General features: G+C 42.5%; 1 protein-coding gene across 7 annotated transcripts in view; it reads right to left on the reverse strand.

Moving 5' to 3' along the window:
• The window catches only part of RREB1 (ras responsive element binding protein 1), a 122782-nt gene that overhangs the window by 42587 nt on the left and 59814 nt on the right, over nt 1-20381 (reverse strand). For all 7 annotated transcript variants that reach the window (XM_064705315.1, XM_064705317.1, XM_064705316.1 and 4 more), the window contains 2 exons: nt 16794-16883; nt 15290-15453 (listed from right to left, as the gene is read on the reverse strand). In XM_064705315.1, coding sequence (XP_064561385.1) covers nt 15290-15453; nt 16794-16883 — 254 coding nt within the window. The remainder of the gene's footprint in view (nt 1-15289; nt 15454-16793; nt 16884-20381) is intronic.

Consider the following 20381-nt stretch of genomic DNA (forward strand, 5'->3'; position numbering starts at 1 on the left):
CCAGCAGGTTGCTCCTTTGGCAGGTTAGGCAAGTTTCACTGCATCAAGTTCAGGGCGGAGAGGAAAAAGATTACTAGAGCTACAGCCCTAGATAAGCGGGAAGATAAAGCCAAGAAGTACAAAGGATAGACACAATCTTCATCTCTCTCTTTTACTTTGCAACATGGATGTCATTCTGCCTCCAGACAACATTTATCACCCAACATGGGCTGAACTTCAGCAGATGCCAAGTCACATCCACATCCACAACCTTTCTTTCAAACATTCCCTTCACTGAGGCTTCTTCTAGTTTAAAAATTTCCTAACCATAATTAAGGGGGGGGGTAAGTATTTGTGTTGCCTTACTCCTTTAGAGGAGTTTGCCTTGATTAAATCTTACATGTAACACTGAAAATATTCAACCTCACTGTTTAGCCTGCCAAGATACAAGATGAACAGGAACAAAGCTGTGTTTAGAAGTTATTTTCCCTTTGTGACTATAACAACATATTTTGGCCTGACAACACTGGCATACTTAGAATGTAAAAGACAGGCTCATAAGTCAGGCTGGCTTTCAGCATCTTACAGTGATAGAGAAAAATGATATGACATTCATCAATTCCAAAAAATAAAGATAAACACTCAACACTTTAAGTGAGAATGTAGTACAGAAAAAAAGAAGGGCAAAGTAAGGACATGTACAGAAATGCTTATATTCAATTGCAGATACAAGTGCCAGCAGCTTTAAAGTGACCACTACTGCAGCTCAGAAGACATCCAGAATCACAGCAGATGAAACTTGGATTTCTTTTCCTAAATTAAATCAATGAATTGTGGCTCTGAGCCATTCTACAGAGCAACCAAAGAACAGCAGACAAGTTCAGAGAGGTACAGAGCCCTGAAATCTGCACCGCACAGTCTCCCCAGCATGCATGCAAGTACACATGCATTTGGGACAGTGCTGAGGGTAGAACACTAAAATCCAGCCATGATACACAGGATGAGGAAGGAGATAAACACTTGAGCTTAATATTAGGGAGGACTCATTTGCACTAAGTGCTAGCTAGCCTTGATTAACCTCTCAAAAGAAAGTGATGGAACTCTATTTGAAATTAGACCAGAGAAAGAACCAGAAAAATCTGCAAAACATAAATACAAAATGAAAAGAGGAAACTAAGTCTTTTCTAAACATGGTCTGATCCACCTCTGAACTAAACTCTTAATGTTTAAGAACTGCTATGCAAAAAACGTGAAATACCTTGCTATATGATATGCTTTATGCAGCACAGCTGTATGAGAAAAAGCTCTCCTCATAATCTCTTCCCTACCCCTCACATAAAGAATTCCACAGGTGAGCCAAGAGGATCCAACTGTGCTAGGACTGTGTGCCAGTCACCCCTCCCAACAAATCACAATTTTTCAAGTTCTTGACTGCCTTTCATTCCATCCTCCCACCGAGGATCACCTTCTGCTTCCCCTCTTCTGCCACAGCTCTCCTCTCCCCTCTCGGTGTCACATGAGCAGGATGACTAAGATGATAGTGCACAAGAATTCCCCTGGCTTTTTTTTTTGATTAAGACAAATGGACAGAAAAAGTTTCTAGCTCCACACTGTAATGCAGAGCATGATTTCAGGAGAGTAACTATTCTACTAGTACGGCAGCAAGTGAACATTTTGCTACTTTACATTGAAGAAGAGATTTCTGTAGTAATAGGCAAATGCAGAACACAAGTGCCTTTTTCCTTTTTCTCTTGGGATGGTGTTGGAACAGTGTCTGTGGGAGGTGACTCATGGGGAGGGCAGAGGAGCATGTGGTCTCCTGAAGGGACATGCAGCTCCTGCTGGTCACATCCCAGTTTTTACCAGATCTCAAAAAAGGGCTGATATATTTTCATAATGCCAAGGGGATTTGCATATTGATAGTGTAAGCTTTCTGGAGCTCTCAAAACAGGGCAGCCTACAGTTTCAATGCCAAAACCAGAACGTGGGCAGGTTTTGACTGGCTGGCTCAAGGCTAGAATGAGCAGCCAAAGCATCCTGAAGGAGGCAAATGCAAGATGCAGCTGCTCCTGGCTCTGGGTCCCACTGAATTATGAACAAAACCAGGAGCTTCTGCTTTGCATGCAGATAACCTGATCAGCATCAGTTTGGCTCTTGGATAGAAATCATCCCTCAGCATGTGTGGGAATCCCTCACCTCTTAATTCTGGGGAGAAAAAAAGTACACTCTAGCTGCACCTTGAGTTTCCGTGCCTCCTGATGTGCTTTAGGTCCCAAAGTAAAAAGGCCTGTCTGGCTTAGAGGCCCAGCCTAAAGGAAGGTATGGAACAAACGGGTGCATTTGCAGCCCCTGAGCAGGGCTCAGGGTTAAGCCTCTCCCTTAGAACTGTGGCAGCACAAGCACTGCTGGCTTTCAGTCAAGAGAGGTTTATGCCAGGTAGGTCTGATTAGAAGGAGCAGCATGTCCAGAGGGGGAGCAGCAAGCAATTTCAGTGAGGCCTGGTTGGGAAAGTCCCAGCATCGAAATCAAGATTAATTCTTGAGCACAGAATCCAGTGTATGTATAAACACCCTCCTCCTCCCTCATGTCTGTGGAAACGCGGTGGGGAGGCCAATGAATCCGGGCATTATCAGTCCAGAGAGATCATCTGACAGTATCAAGTTCAGGTTCTGGCTTCATATCCCACATATTATTAAAAGTTTCTCCACTTTACCACTAGATGTACCCTATACTCTACTGTATTGCACATGATTATTCCTCATCTCCCTCGTGATTTCTAGGCAGTTCAGTACCAAAACCAAGTGGAAAATCCACTGATACATCTGATGCTTATCGGAAGACAAGGAAGCCACACATCCAATCATTCAAATCAAAGGCAAAGAATAAAAATCAGTGCTTTCCATCCTCCACCTTATTTACAATACAATTTGTTTTTCCCCTTACAACAAAAAGAATTACTGAAGTTCTCAAGCTGGTCTGGGAAGGACTGTGCTGGTCAGTACAATTCAGCTGATTCAATTGCTTTATATCTTTCACTGTTTTGTGTCTCAAAATCTTTCACTTACACTGCTCCTCCCAAGTAACAGTAAACAAACTCTAAAGAACCATAAAACCCCTTTTCAATATTAAATTTAAAAAAAGTCTGTCCTTCAGAACATGACCAAACATCTCTGTTTAGAAAAAAATATTCTGCTTTGTTAAAGCTTTGACATAGTGCCATGGTATCAGAACGAACAGGAGCGCAAGATGCATCCAGGACAGGTTGAAATTTGGACCACGATGGACCATGGGGCACTTCATGCTCCATGAAATGGAAAATGTCTCAAAGAAAGAGAAGACAGTCTTTAGAATTACACTTCTTTCAGTCACGTTATCTTTGTCACTGTTTTTGTTTCATTCTTCTTAAAAAAATGATACTTTAGCCCAAGTTGTCTGGAAATGTAGGAAAACACAGGGAACTTCTCTTCAAAGCTCCTGCCATTTGATGCATACAGGAAGCAAATCCTAAACAAAGCGAAAGTGAAGCAGCAGTATTTTTAGGAACAAGCATTTAATACCCTGCTGCTAAGTCCCTCCTTAAGAGTCTCGTGAATATGACTGAAATCTAAGTCAAAAGTGCAGTAACATTATGCCCTTGGGTTAAAGAGTTTAGTCAGTTGTTTGTTTGTTAAAACATGTAGAGAATCTGTATTGACAATGTATTTCCAGTGTTAATTACCAACATCACGCACTTAAGAGAGCAATCTACTCAGCCCTTGCCAGTTGTGATTACAGGAACCAAAAAGATGCAGGCAATTTTGCAAATCAGACATGATCTGTACTAGAACAAGTTTCTGTTTGTCTTCTCTTTTTGACTTAATATTTGTATCCTCAAAAAAAATCCAAAAATGGCCCAAAAAGTCCTCAGACACACACACATACTTCACAGCAAGTCACAAGACAAATACCAAAATCCCAATCACATGGGAAACTCCCTCTTACAACTGCAGAGCAATTTCAAAACAAACTCCGAGCACCCCCATATACTCTAGAGGTTACCTTAGAGCCCCAAATGCCACCTTTAATCTGATACCCAGACCCTGGGGAAATGACTTTTTTTTCCCATGGAAAATAGCCTCCGCTTGTGGCTACTCGCACTGGCAGACCGTGTGGTGCTAAGTGAGAAATTTGCAAATTTTGCTGGATTTCTCCAAAACTAAAGCTGCCAGCAGCTAGGACCCTGCAAGTCCTTACAGCCCCAAACGTCCCCATGCTAGTGCTGAACCCTAGCATGGGACAAACCAAAGGAAGTTGAGCAGTGGAGGCCTCTATGGCTACGCTGGTAGGAAGGTCATTGCAGAGCCTGCAGGGAAAGGGTAGGGTGGGGCAAACAGGTCCTAGGAAGGATCAGATTGGGATGTCCTGACTCATTTCAGCCACATGTGTGCAAGCAGGCCCAGTGGGAGATGTCCCTGCTGGCACTCCCCACGGCAGCCAGGCAGTGCCATCCTGCCACCATGGCAGCACACCTCACCATCCTCATGGAGTCTCCAGCACTTGTCGCGCTGTGCACCAAGGCTAAGGCGGCCCTGGGAGCCTCTCCACACAGCAGCGTGTGGTGGCACGTGGGTGCAGCCACCCCCTCAGCATCCCCCAGGTGCCACACGGATGTGGCCTCAGCATCCTCCCCAGCCCACAGCAGCTGCTGCACCGCCTGGCTCCCGGTGCAGTGAGGTTCTCCTGGCAGAACGCATCGCTGGATGACAGAAGTGCTGCCATTCAGATCCACCAAGGCTGGCTGGGTGTGCTGAAAAAGCCACCGGTGATTGAATTCGAATGACAGATTTCAAATCTCTTTTCAGTGTTGCTGGGACAGTCTGCAAAGTTAGCCAGTGCCACACAGCTGCTAATACATGATACCTAAGGATATATGATACACACACATGCACACAGACCATTCTATATTTTTATCCTAGAGAAAAAATTTGCTTTGCTGTGAATAAAGGCAAGTTGTAAGCATGAGAGGAAAGATAATGATCTACACATCCAGTGAGGGGGGGTACCCACTTTTGAATAATTATTCTGTATTCACATTTAAGCAACTACTTGCTACACAGACTCAGCAAGTTCAAACAGGCTGAAATTGATACAACTGCATTCCCCGCTTGGCTCAAAGTTACTCCAATTCCCTAACAGCGACGTTGTCAGAACACCTCAAAGGAAAAAAAGGGAGACAAATATTTGCCTGATGATGCTGTGACAGGGAAGTGATTCAAACCATGCCTCCAAAGCAAAGCTTCGCAAAGGACTGCAGAAGAAAGCAGTTTGCATCAACCCTGGCATAAGGGGGGGCAAAAGAGGAGGAAATGCAGCGTGAGCTTCCCAGCACCTCTTCACCAAGCTGTCACACACAGTTTGCATTATGTTCAGAGCAGACCTAAATTAACAGTGCCAAATACTCCAAGGAGATTTCCAAGCTGTAAGAAAATTTTATATGGGCCAAGATCCTCCTTTGTTAAACAAGACCCTTCTCAGGCCACCATACTTCCCTAAGCTTGGAGAAAAAAGTGTATTAACAACAGTAAAATCAAGCAGAAGTAATATTTTCTAAATGTACAAAAAATCTGGCCTGGGCTATTCTGACTGTTTCCTTCAATCTGTTTGGAGATTTGTGGTTTTCAGGCATGTCCTTTAGTTACCAGACTATATAACCTTATTCAGTGACTCCACTGCTGATTTTTTGGGAAACTTTATGTTTAAAGAAAACAAGTGTTATTAGGAGGTAAGGATAATTAAGGCCATTGTATATTTTAGTAACAGGGGGAAGAAGGAGAGAGAGGGAAAGAGAAAATCAGAGAAAGTATATCACAACAGGGAAAAGATTTATCCTAAAGAGCAAATACAGTCAAAAAAGTCCTAGGTATGTCCTGCCTCCCGTCAAGAACCACACCCTTTTCTTAACCAAGCAAACATAAGCCTCAGCTACTTCCCAGAACCAGGCAAGCCCTCTTGCTGTGGGTTCCCTCTCACACTCCACTGTTGAGCAATCCTGATGGCACAGCACAGAGCAACTTGCTGCGTCACACAGCTCAAGGAGGAAAACACAGAGGGCCCCGGCACTGCTGGGGACGCTGTGCAGATGGAGCAGGGTATCTCTCCCCGACACACACACACGAACGCACACACAACAGACGCACGCACGCAAGGAAGCTGCACGAGATAAGGGAAGCACATCTTCCTTAAAAGCAGGTTCTCCACATTACCCCACTATCAGCAGCCACCAAGTATCTCAAGGGGCAAGGAAGTAAAAGGTTATCACTGCACACACACAAACTGCAAACTTCCCAGCGCTGAGGATGGCATCCTAGCAAAAGCGGTTTCACGTGCTCAGCCCATTTCCTCTCCTGTTCCTGAACATGTGGTCCTCCTTCCTTAGAGTGTTCCCTTGCTGAGGAGAGAAGCACAAGGAAGAAGTTTCACATCTTGTTACGTGTCTGTTTAGTCAAACTGGAAATAAAAGTCCCCACATGACTGTGCTACAGGAGTTTGAGAACTTTAGCCCTCAAGTGGAATTCATACAGTCCATGAACAACTGTCACCTTACTCTCCTCTCTGTCTGAAACTGTCAAAAAACATAACACTGAAGTGTCTTGGTGTAAAAAATGAGCCACACAGAAGCTGGGCACCTTCTCTATTTCAAGATATCTTTCCACATGAGTCAGCACTGGAAAGATGACTCGGAGGATTTACAAAAAAAATCACTTTGAGTGTTCAGCAAACTTCAACTAAGCGACCAGTCTGAAAAACTTGGCATATCTATAGATACCCTCAAGAAACAGAAAACAGTATTTGCATATTGTGTGCTATTTAGCAGTTGTATAATGGCACTACTACTTTAAATACTGTGTCTTTGCCTAGGCTGTGTACATCATGCATATGAGCATCAAGGCTCAACAACCCAAGTGAAAAGAGCTGGCTAAGTCCAAATGACAAGACAGATTCCCCTTGCTTTTTTAATTTTTTTTAACAGCTACAGAAGCTTCCCCCAATGCTGTCAATGTACTGTTATGGAATAGCCCATTTTTAAAAGAGGGGAGGAAAGAAAAGGGAAAAAACTTGCTGACCCTGAGAGGGGTATGTTCTGCTGTTTGCTGGTTCCAGCATGCTGAACCAGAACAGGTTGAGCAGGTTAGATACTGGGGGGAAAAAACGTAAAGCTGGAAGACATACATTAAAGGTGGAATGACAGCAACCACAAATGCAGTTTGTGATAGACTTTTTCCCCATTCTCATGGGTACTTTGCCCAGGAATCTTTTCAGGGGATAGGAGGACAGGGAATACATGTTCATAAGAGAAGTGATGCAAGTATTTCTGATATGCATGCACAACAGGCTGAACAAAGATTACCTTAACATACAAACTCTCTCAGCAAACTTTCTCACCACCAGCATTTTCTACAGAGAATCAGCCAACCGAAGTACAAGCTACAAGACAAACCACCAATCGAAAAGCGAACAAAACAACACGTTATTTGGTAACCTTGAGAGCTAACATGTCCACAAGAATCACATGTCAGGTTTATGGCAGAGGACTAAAAGCACCTCAATTCCTCACAAAGATCACCTGGATTTTGTAGTGCTTGCTAAGTTAAGGCTTGTATTTATTTTGTAGCTCTTCAAGGTGAGAAGGGGAGGAAACATCTCTGAGAATACTAGACCTTCAGAGGAGGTGATATTCCTGAAGGGGTACTTATGTGGAAAGATCAAGGTCTTGCACTGCCATGTGCTCTGAGACTAGAGTCTAATCTGTCAAGTGGCTTGTGCTTATTTGAACTGTGACACGGGTAACAAAGCAGCACTAAGCCACGCTCAATACGCTCTGTTCTACAGGAGATTCACGTTACTGCCCCTGAGCAGGGCGGCATCACCCTGCCATGTCAGGCCACCTTCTCCTCAACACAAATCACATCAGAAACCTAAACTCATTAAGACTGTCCCCTTTTTTTGCCTTGCAGAAAACCAAAACCCAAGAACCCACAGCCTTACAGTGCACAAGATTAGATTTGTGCAGAGGCATACACAGAGAAAGGCAACACACAGAGAAAATCTAGGACAGAAAAACACACTGAAGTCTCATGTTTGGGTACTGAGGAGCTCTGGAGATGCAAGAATAATGTTCCTCATTGTGTACACTTAGGTTCTCAAGAACAATGGAGCTAATTAAGGTCTGCATATAAATCTTAACTCTGCACTTCCTTGCTTCGCTTGATTCTAATCAGATCTCAGCATTCATGTTTTTGTGTTAACTTCCTTTGCTGTTCTTTAATGATAACTGAAGGGGGATACTGTCCAAGCCTACAAGCAGCATGTAACACATCTGAAATCGTGGCATCTCCGTTCAGCTCTGAGGGCTCACAGAGGTTCTGTGGCACAGGAGGTCATCCAGAGTCTTTTACTGCTGAAGATACTGGTGGAGGGGTTTTTTTGAACACCCTGTTTGTGAGCCATGTTAATTAAATAGAAGTTTATATATAGTCTTTCCAGAAGTAAATCTACTCAGCAAGAGTGAGACAGACAAAAGTTTCTTCCTGGAACAATTAAAAATATTGTAGACTTCTAATTTAAACCAAAGACACAGAGAAAGAGACTCTTCTCTTAGTGCTGTATTGTTGTTGAAAAGGCTTTCTTTCTCTCTTTCTAATTCAACCTTCTTCAAAACATGGGGGTCCCAGCAGAGTACCAAACACATATTCTGGGTATTATCTGCTGACAGGAGAGGCCAAAAAGCTTCCTTCCACCTGTTTCTCCACCCGTATTTACAAAACATACTAGCAAAAAATGTAACAAACATTCTTAACTGCAAAAAAAGCCAAAACAGCTATCCCATCTCACCTGCATCCCACAACTACAGTCATCAGTTACTAGAAGCAGAAGTTAGTCCTTTGTGTTCTTATCCCTGATGAAGAATTAGGGCACTTGCATTTGCTGAAGCTTATCTTTCACTAGCATGGTGACAGTGAAAGATAAATCATCCCCCCACATATAAGGAATGGATTTAAAAGCCTTGTTCTTAATATTTGTAGTACAGCCTTGTTCTTAGTATTTAAGAGCACTGCTCACCAATTGCTACATTGAAATAAAAGCTCCTTAGGAGATGACCAAAGAGACATTTCTATTGTGCAAGACAATGAGAGACAGCCTTTTCATATGTGTGAAGTGTCAATAATTTTCTGTGTGGTGAGCTCCTTGGTTATTTGTTTTTAGCTTCAACATCTTGTAGGTTCAGTTTTTCAAAGCTACACCAAATTTCCACTTGCAAACCACCAGAAAGCCAACCATGTTGTAATAAGGCAGTTCCTCTCCTCTTCTGGGAAAGAAAAAAAGGTCTTCTTCACATCTGGCTATGTTCTGCCTCCAAAACTTCCATCCTAAGCAAATGCCAGCCTGCACGTGCTGGACTACAGAGATCCTATTTGTACTTGGAGGCTGGGCATTGTTACTGTGCTGCACCCCACAAAGCACACACAAGGTATGGAAGCAGGCCAATGCCATAAATAACATGGGAGCGATTCACAGGTGGAATGCAGGGAGAGGACGGATTCAGCCAGATCTTGAGGACACTCTGACTATTGGACATTTGCAGAGTCACAGATGGCCTGTGTGCATGCCTGCCCATGACACACAGACTCTTGTTAAAGGCAGCAGGGAAACCTTTGAAGTGCATGCATCCCAATCCCTATGCCTTCATCAGGATCCAACACTCATTTTCTGAGCAGTGCATTACAATCTTCCAGACTTGCACGCTCATCATGTGCCAGCAAAAATGGCTGGTTAAAATGTCAAAATTCACAGATTACCCTCCAGCATGTGCATTTTCTGTCTTTCTCAAGAAACTCAGTCAGCAACACGCAGGTGCACATACAAAGTGTTGTTTCAGAAAGCCTTGAACATCAGAACATTACCATACCTTGATTAAAAAGACAGCTGTTTATCTCTCCACAGCGTATTAAAATCAGAAGTTTGGGAAAACTATCTAGTACTGAAAGTAAGACTGAGAAATGAAAGTGCCTTCTTAATTAAAAGAAGAAATACCTTCTTTGATAGGACCCTTTGTAAGAATGCTTCAAAGCATAGCTTCTGCGATCCAGATCTTCCAATCTGAGTTTCAAAGACTTCTGCATGTGGTTGTTGCATGCGGTGTTTCACATGTGCCAAAAAAAAAAAAAAAATCCCCAAACTTTGAGACCTGCTCCTGAGAGATGGTAGATAAACAGTCCACAAGTACCCAAGCAGGATGTAAATAAAAAACCATACTAAATATTTTTGTCACATATGGGCAAGGAATGGAAGAAGAGAAAGAAGGTAGATACTTTCTACATTTCAGTTTCAAATGAAACACTTCAGTTAGTTTGCATTACTGGACTTATATGGACAGCCTGGAGAAACCCAGCCATGGACAATGCTCCTTCATTTACCAAACTGGGGAAGCTGTGGCTGAAACACATGTGTTATCCCTTTACTCTTGTCAGACTTGCCACAGAGCCTTTAATAGCTTCCCACTGGAAACTGGCAGGAAGGTCATTTCTCGCCTCCCTTTTGGCATTTATACCCCATTAACATTTTCTACTTGCATGGAGAGCATGTCTTTGGCAGGGAGGAAAATGTGACTTTAAAGTGATAGGCATGGACTATCCTTAGTCACAGAAATGGAAAAGGAACTGCTGGCAAAGGATCCTACCCCCAAAGGAAACACTTTTGGAGCAAAGTGGAGGCATCGCCCTTCCCACTGAAGGCTGATGCACATTCTATTTGAATGCAACACAGTAAGTCAAGGAAAATTTTTTTCTCTCCTTCAAGGTCCTTTCCTTATGCTCACAAACCACCACTACAAACCACAGCAGCAGCCTAACTCCTCTGTGCATTTTGGGGAGAAGCAGTGATAGAGATGGAGTCTAGACCCAAAAGGGCTCCTCGGAGTTGGCATTATTCACAGAAAAATTCCCTAGGGAATGTTACTATGACAGTACAGATGGAAAATCTTTGGAAAGTCTTTAGTAGTTGCAATCTTTTGAGTGGAGACAGTACACTGGAAATCCCCAGCTCTTCTACAGCTACAGAAACTCTTTATACACCCCCTTCCCCTCCATACAGTCTATGTTCCTAATGGAGATATGAGTATTCAACTTTAACTCACTGTGACTGAGAGAAAGCCACAGGGTCTGTATCTCTGGCAAAGAAGGGTGAGGATAAGGCATATCCTAAATTGCAGATTTTCTTATGTACTGATCATTACAGTGCCAGTTACAGGAATGATGAACTCAAAACTACCATGATCTAACTCTTTCCTCCAGATTCTTAAAAGAGCCCCAAGAAAACAATGCTCCCAAATCTCTAATCAGCTCCTGATTCTACGAGGCTTGCTATATCCAAGAAGACTTGCTCTTTTCAATACTGGTCAAAAACAAAACTCCAAGAAACTCAGCATCATCTCCAAGTCTTCTTCTCCAGAGCAATTCCTGATGCTGATATCAGGCACTAACAGATCTTTCAGCTGTTGTATCAGATGGCACCAACCCTCCACAAACAGTAGGAGAGCAGTGATATGGCAGCACACAGTCTGACACCACTTCAATTTTTTGTTCTGGACATTGAGCATTCTTCAGAGACCTTTGCTCTCTCCAAATGTGACTGTCCCCATAGAAGGCTCAGGACACTCCTGAACAGCCTGGCAGCCAATAAGAGAGTTTTCTGAGATACCCTGGGCTCAAAGTTCCCTGTTGAAAATCCTGGCCAAGAGTCACACTGGTCAGAAAGGGAAGCAGGTTTTAACCTCTTTTTCTTATTAGTATTGCACAAGAGAACCTTCCCACTCCACCCCAGTCTGCTATGCCCATTCAACTTAACTTGTTGACGAGGAGCCAAAGAGCACAACAAAAAGAAATTGGACTTCATATGAGAGGCTATGACTCATTTACAAATGAAGTGTTGCACGTATTGTGGGAGTCAGGAAGGCCAGCATCGATTTCACAAGTGAAGAGTACATGCAACACCCCAGCACAGCTAGAGTAACTCAAGGAAGAGATGTGCAGGAAACAGCATTCTCACTCACACCACAAAAAGTTCACCTGTTGCACAGTAGTTTTACTGTAATGCAAAAGAGCATCAAGTAAGAGCTCTGGAGTTTTTTTTCTCCCTTGGTCAAGTGAAGGTGGTGAAAAAATACTTTTGATGGAGATGGTCAACACTTGAGAGTATAACAGCATAGGTAATAATTTTCTAACCCAAAAAAGCAACCAAAACTTGTCTCCTTCCCTCCTCTAGTCAGCTGAATGCACAATGATGTGGCTGCTTTGAGGTTGAAAGATCAGAAATATCATTCTGTGATGGAACAGCAGTAAGTACTCCCATGGCACAGTATTCCCCAGGACAAAACCATTCCATTGAACTTTTTCCCCTAAAAGGTCTTTTAAAAGTCTGGATTTTAAAATAGTATGGGCAACTAAATAAGAGCCAGCACATGGCAGGGGGAAAAAGAAAAGAGAGGATGGGCATGGCATAAGCCCACACATTTTTCCCACCATTCAGATACCAATGGACCAACTTCTCCCTTGCTCATCTCCTACAAACCAAGCATATTTGGTGTAAGTGCAGTAAATCCTGGGAAACTCCTGCAGGACCTTCACAAGTTACACTAATTCTTTACCAGCACATCACAAGTTTCTGCTGGACCTGTAACTCCTCTTTCACCCCATGCTGTGCAATGATCCAGGGATACCACCCTGCTGGCTACCAGGGGCACATGAGAAATTGTTTTCTTGGTTTTTTTGCTGCTTTGGACATATACATCTGTCACTACTTAGATGCTGTAGCACAAAAATAGGGAACAATAAAAGAGGAGAAAGATAGACTTGTAGTATCATCTAGCTGGTACAGAAGAACAGACATGGCACCACCACAGAGGTGGCCTGCAGGAGTTACACATGAGGCAGGACCTGGCAAACAGGTCCTTGCTCTGGAATCCTGAGGCAGAAGCAGTTTTGAATGAGATGTGAGACAGATTCAGCCACAGCACTGACAGTCCACTGGACACGATGCTACAGCTAAGTTTGAGATCCCTGAAAGAGAAATTTACTTCACACCATCTTGGACCAGAAATACCTGTTTCAGAAGGAGGTATTGGTGGGCAAAATGAACGTCTTCCTTGTGAGTATGTCATAGCATCAGATAAAAAATTTGATTTCACTTTGCATTTATCCTCATCAGCCTACTTGCACATTTATGCCTTCCTTCAGCAACAAGATCCAGTATTAGTCAGTTATAGCAACAAGAAAAGGTTATTCACTGAAAAAGACCAGAAGGCACAGTCTGCCAACCACAACTCTCCTGTAGCAGAACCAGCATGTTTCAGTTGCTCAGGATTTTGCTGGTCATGAGTCTGGGGTCACTCATTGCAGAGACACCAAGCTCGGGAACAGCCTTCTGCTGTTGCAGGGCAGCCCTGCACAAGAAGGAGTTTAACAGAACCAACAGGCACCCATCAGACAAAAAGACTTTTCATATCAAGATCTTCCTTTCATGAACTTAGGCCCTTCTTAGTGGGGTCAGTAAATACAACATGCCATGCTGGTAACTTCAGGCATCATCTTGTTCAGAGAAAAAATTAAAACCAAACTATTTTCTCATCAGGAAGTACTGATTTCTACTTATTTTGGGCAAGTCACTGAGTCTGGCAATTCTGGCTATAAATTTGCTACAAAAGCATGCTAAGAGTTTCTATATGGGGAAACCTGTACAAGCAAAAGTGACTACATCAATCTCTTATAGGCCTGGAGTCAAGTTTCAGGTGAAGTCTCCCTTTCCTGCTTCTAGAAGAGCAAAAGAGATGCCTAGTGAGCAAAAACTCAAATAAACCACACAAGCAGTCCTTCAGCAAGCCACCCAGACACAAATGACTGACCATCCCAGAGTTCTGCCACTGGAAGTCACCCTTGGATACTGACAGCGGCATCAGTTGCAACTCAGCATGGCCCTGCCTTCCCCACGTCATGCAGAGTAATGACCCGACCTGGCAAACATGGCTCACAACACCTCTGGTCAGATGAGTCAGATGTGTGATTTATTCAGTGCCCAAGGCCAGTATGTCTTTGTGTTCTCCCCTTCTCATTTTTTATCTATCTTGCTAACTCTCCCCAGTTCCAATCAACTCTAAGTTAAATAAATAAGGAATCACAAAACTGCATTCCCTCTCTTTTCACCAAAGTGTTAACAGGAGTAAAACTATACAGAAAAGGTAATGCTGCAAGTAGGTATTGCTCCCATTGTGCAGGACTACGTTATCTTTCCCATTGTCATCAAAATCATCTTTTCATTCTACCTGTAACACACTGCTTGGAAAATAATTAGTAATAACCAGGAAAACAAGACTTCCTTTCCACACAGAAACAGTCTGTAACCATCACTCTTGCCCTTTTGCTTGTAAGCAATATTCTTTTCCCCTGCTTGCCTTACTGTTTCTTTGTAGGTTGTAAACTCTTTGAAATGGGGACTAAAGCCATGTGGGAATCCATGAAGTCTTAATCAGTTCTGAGATGTTCCACCCATGCAAATAAATGAATACTGAATCAAGGGATGAGGGAGGGGAAGGAAAATCCATGTGCTTTAACATTTTGGTTCCCCAGTTGACAACTGTACATATTGCTACATCCCTACAAAGGAAACTACATTTGGAAATTTGGACTGCAGAGAATTTGCCAGATCTATAGCGCAATGAGTTGTATGTAGTGCAAACAAATATTGATGTATGTATTTAGAAACAAAATAAAAACACCAAAGAGGCATCTTCCTGGTGGCACTTGGATACTTAGGTACATAACACCAACAAAACCCCAGATGCTCCAATGCAACCACTTGAATCCATGACTCTGAAGCTATGGAATTAGAAATTACTATATAGCTTGGCTATATATTTTTATCCCCTGAGAAAAATCCATTTGTCATACTATCCATTTGTCATACTACTACTATTACTAAAAAAAAAAAAAAGCTATAACAACTCTTGATAATACTTAAAGAAAGCTAGAACATCTTTATCAAGTCTGATTTCCTCCCACTACTCAATTCTGATTTCTTCCCACTACTTAAACATCCTAGTAGCTGTAGTGTGTGTTATACCACATTTGTAGGTCAGAGATATTCCACATTTCCTGCCCAAGTGTCTTTGGTCTTTGCTAAGGACACTTTGCCCAAGTGTCTTTGCTAGTCCCTCCAAGGAAACAAAAGAGCCCCCATGCTGTAATTCTTTCCAAACTCCTGGGACGCGCTCAGCACTCACCTGTGCATGTTTCCATTGGTGGTGAAGGACTGTCCACATACTGAACATTTATAAGGCCTTTCACCTGAGTGCACCAGCATGTGGCGATCAAGGGAGCTCGCTGAGCTCAGAGACTTTCCACAGATGCTGCAGGAATGGTCTGTCCCTCCAGTGTCAGTGTTATGCTGGAGAAAGCAATGATTTTTTTTTTTCATTGAATGTCCCTTCTGAAGTGCCAGTAAAATATCAGCAAGAACTATAAACATCTTAAATTAAGCAGCTCTAAAGAGCTAGTTGGCACAGCACCTTAAATGAGGGTGTGCCCTGTAGATACCTCTCTTCCCCAGCCCTCCTCCCTCAACTGCAGCCCCCCTCCTCCTCCCTCATCTTTAACCCCTTAATGCACCAGCACACGTAGCTGTTTCATACAGCCTGCAATGCAGCAATTCTGCTGGGTCTGCAGCAAAAGAAGATACAGAGGGACTCAGCAACAACCCATCAGACAAATGGAACCTTGGGATACTTGAAGCTATGCAGTGGTTTGGGGCTGTATGAGTGGTAAGGAAAGAGGATGGAATTATGAACTTCACAGTGGAAGACAGACACTTAAAAACAAATTGTCTTTAAAGATATTAATTTTTAACTTACTGCATAGCAAGACAACAAAACTAAACTGCTTCTGAGTGTACATGCAGACTTCTATGGCCATGAGAATGCATTACAAGGTCAAGTAATGGCCATAGCCACAGTGCTGTATGTACCAGTCTTTCTCACTTGCATTCAGAGACTTGAAGATTTCTTCACATACAAAAAAAATCCCCAAAAAACACCAGGAGAGTAAGAAAAAAATAATTAAGTAACAGCTGCAGTACAGGAGGAAAAACTGAAGTAATAAGTATCTAGTGAAGCCAGTCATCAACCACACCTTAGCATCCAAAGCAGAACCTTCTGCTAGAGAAAAGGGCAAACCTCCTTATTAAGTATGCATATATTTCAGGAGGAGCAAGAACAGGCCTGTAGATGACAAAAAAGTGCACTATCCATTAAAAAAAAAAAGAAAAAAAAAGCCTCTCAAAACTGCTATATCCTGTGAAAGACTGAGAGTCTCTTCTCCACTGAGTTGATTTAAAAATTATGTCTTCCTGCTTCTTAATTTGCATGACCAGTAAAAAGATCTGTACTCAAACAGGATAATAAAACAGGACTTAGGCCTCATGATGAAAGTGGTTTTCCGGATCCTTAGGATACCTTAAGCAATGCAGAACAGGACACACATCCTTGTTTGAGCCACTGGGGGGAGGGGGGGGGGGTGGAATGCCAGGCAAGGAAGGGAGGAAAATCACCCACCTCAGGGTTAGGTTTGTGGGGTGTGCTTTTTGAAGAAAATGCAAGAGAAGGCCAAAGTAAAAGGGAAACAATGGAGGCATTTCATTGGCTTGCACATGGAACTGTTTTACATCACTGCAAAATGCAACCTGGCAAAGGAAACTCTTAATAAAAGTAAGAAACCAAGAGCTCTGCATACCTGACGAATGTGCATAGTTAGCTGGTGCTGTGTAGTGCAAATCTTTTCACACAGAGGACAGGTATAGGAAGACTTCTCTTCTTTTGTTTCCTGTGGACAAAAGAGAACAAAACAATCAGAAGGAATATCAATGTAAAAGGACTAGAAACCTGTCAGTGATGAGGATGGAAAAACATAATCCATCCCAAGTACAAAAGGCCATTGCTAAAAGAATAACTGGCATTTATACATTTATCAAGTGATAGATCCCTCAAGCAAGTTTCAGAAACTTCTGAATTTATAAACAGGGGCCATTTCAACTACCACAGAAGTACAGCAGCTGTTTTAACAGCACACAGATACTCAGCAGTAGTAATTTAGGACAGGAAGTGAAGGCAATTGCAAGGAGCTCAAACTGCCAGGAGGAATTTAGCCGACCAGAAAATAATTCCTGGAACATCATCAGAATACATGGGCAAACATCATTATTTTTCCCAAAGATTTTTAATAGCACAAGTTGTCAGAACTTCAGATTTTCCACCTCATCTTGATGGCAAAGCACTATCTTGGTGCCCTTTTGTAGGGGCTGCACGCTCTCTATGGCTGACTCAGAAGGAAGAGTGGCATTTACTGAATCATCAGCACCATTTCCTTCAGCATCCTGTGTTTCTGCTGGAAGCATCCCATCCAGGCACACCAGCCAGGCCCCACCCTTCTGAAGCTCGCAAGATCTGATGAGATCATAGCAAGAAAGAGGTGACAATGCAGGAGTGTACGTGACTCCAAAAAAACCCATTATGAACCCCATCATTCTCTGCCCAGGTGAGAATCAGAAGTTGATGATCAAACCACAGTACAAACAATGAAGCCGACCCGGAGAGCTAAACCTGATTTAAGTATGCCCTTGAGACACAGAGCAAAGCCACCACTCTTCCAGCCAAGGATGAAATGACACACTTGCAGAAACCAAAGCTGTTTGCCTCAATTTGTCCACAAGGATGGCTGCTGGATGATGTAAAGAGCATTTTCACAACCTCACCAGAAGCCAGGCATGGCTTATGCACCAACGCCTGTATATTAAAAGGAAGATGATTTGGCACTCAAAATTAAACCTCAGTTTTCAATTTGAATGATGCATACCACTAGTGACAAGACAGTACAAAAACCATCTCTGCATGACCAGTGGGAAAGCATAATTTTTATGCCAGTGACATTTTCTACTCAAGTTCTTTGCGGTTGTCTTAAGTATCATTAGTAAAAGCTTGAAAACAAGCAAAAAGCAGAACCCATTCTCAGCCCTTCTTTAGCTGCAAACTGATGGATATGAGTGTGTCTATGCATTTCCTCTCTCCACACAATTCTCTTTCCCCAGTGATATTCCAAAGTCATCAACACAGAAGCAACCATTTCCAGGCTGTCAGACACAAGCACTCACAAAGAACATTGTGAATGACTAACCCAAGTCTCTGTGACAAATTTGCTGGCACATTAGGACGGTGAGACGCTGACACAGAGTTAGAGAAAGTTCTTTTTTTATGTCTCATTAAAAGCAATATTCCCTCCTGCATGATTTGGGGAACCATACTAGAGAGTGCCCGTATTATGTTTTGTTTTCAAAAACAGGGCCATAATAATTTTGCAATAACTTCTGTGACCTGTGGACATGGATGAAGAGCTGTTCCCATTTGTTCTGAAGAAAACAAGTCTTGAGACTTTGTTTCTAAAATGAAAGGATTAGGTTGTCCCACTCCTCGCCATTCTTTTGCTTGTACATGTTTTTCCAACTGCATTTCAGCCTCTACATCCCAAAGGTAATCACTGTAGGCCACACATACAGGCCAAGGTCTAATGTACTAGTGCTTGCAAAACATCAGAAAGAAAGCAAGAAAGGCTGCCATTATGAAGTCTGAACTCTCAAAGAAAATTAAAATGCATTATCTCAGTGCTCCTGCCCCAATTTTTTATATACAAACGTGTCATTCACAAACATTCATTCCATCCTACTAATACAACTTTAATTTTACTACATGCAACCCGACCGTGGAGTAATGTTCAGCTCCAATTATACTGCACCCTGTTAAAAGCTGGCTCAAGACAGAACACAAACACACTGTGCCATGAGGAAAATCCCTGCATACGTGCTGACAGTTTAGATGATGTTTAATCCCCAGGCTATTTCTGAAAAATTATCAACACACTACTGGTTTTTTGTCCCCCTCCTCTTTAAACGAGTGCTGCAGTTCTTCATGATGCACTTGATGATTTCAAAGCCTGCTTTCCAGGCTGCCTTTCTTCAAATCAGCAAATTAGCAGAAGATAGAGCAATTACTAGTTCACCTTGAAGCAAAGATCAGAAACACACTATAGTTCAGCCAGAGCTGATTAGTATTGAATCTGGGGTTTATTATTAACTAGAACTCAAACTTTCTCCAGTGGTCAGACAGGCTACAAGCTGCATACCATAACACAGCTCAAGCAAATCCGTTGACTAACCCAATCCAGACCAAAAAACATTAGCATCCCTACTGTAAGAGTACCCTCATTCACCAATTTAAAACACAGCATTCAGCTACCCCACCAGAGCCAAGCTGGTGAAAACACAGTTCTTGAACTGAAAGATAAAATTAGCAGCTCATTTGTCAGCTACTCTCCCTTTAGTAAGTCAATCTGGCACAACTGCTCTGCATTCAACTGATGGCAAATGCTTTTGGAGCTGTGCTTTAAGTCTGTCTGTTTTTCTCCAGCCCAAAAAACACCTCTGTCACATTTTTTATTTTTGTCAAGAGCAAAGCAAATGAGAAGTTAAAATATATGCAGGTTGATGTGAGAACATGCTTTTTAGACTATGGGTAGACGGCAGCCAAGATAAAGTCAGCATTATAAAGAGAACCATAGACTTTGGGACAAAGGTTCAGGGCAAAATGTTTCACTGCCAACTCGTGGGAAACAGCGATCAGATCCAGAAAATCAGCTGTTATTATCCTTGAAATTATAATAAGGGGCATATTCTGACCAGAATCTGAGGTCCCTGCATTGCTACACACTAAAACAATTCAGTGCTTTCATTCTGCTAGCTGAAAGTGGAAATTTGCTGTATTAGAGCCTGCTAACAAGATTGATACCCACTTAGTATTTCACATCTCACTTCTGTTTTCTCAGTAATGTAGCCATTTGCCCCTCTGGCTTCAACAATCTTTCAGCCTAAAGACAAATAGGCAATTTACTATGTTTTCAATGTATTTGTTTATTTTTATGCTGTAAGAATCCCTCTTAATCCTGTCACATTTACTCTAGAGCTTCCTTTGATTTGATGCCCACCGAAATACCAGGTGGAATAAAGGTCACCAACACTAATAAACTTCCCTGAAGCCAGACCACATGGTGTACCGGTGGACAGCTGAGTAACAGCACTGCCCTGAGACTGGTCTGGACTCCGGTGCCTCACTTCACATGATGAAATCAAGGAACCAGAGCAGCCCCTAAGTGAGAACATTGTAAATACACCTCAGAGCCAGGTGCTAATCAATAGAATCCCACAAACACAGCTGTCTGTATACTGCCCATTCCTCATTTGAGGATGTTCATTTACAGCTAATGGCTTTTAACTCC

Source organism: Zonotrichia leucophrys, chromosome 2 (assembly GCF_028769735.1).
Source record: "Zonotrichia leucophrys gambelii isolate GWCS_2022_RI chromosome 2, RI_Zleu_2.0, whole genome shotgun sequence".
Taxonomy (NCBI): Eukaryota; Metazoa; Chordata; class Aves; order Passeriformes; family Passerellidae; genus Zonotrichia; species Zonotrichia leucophrys.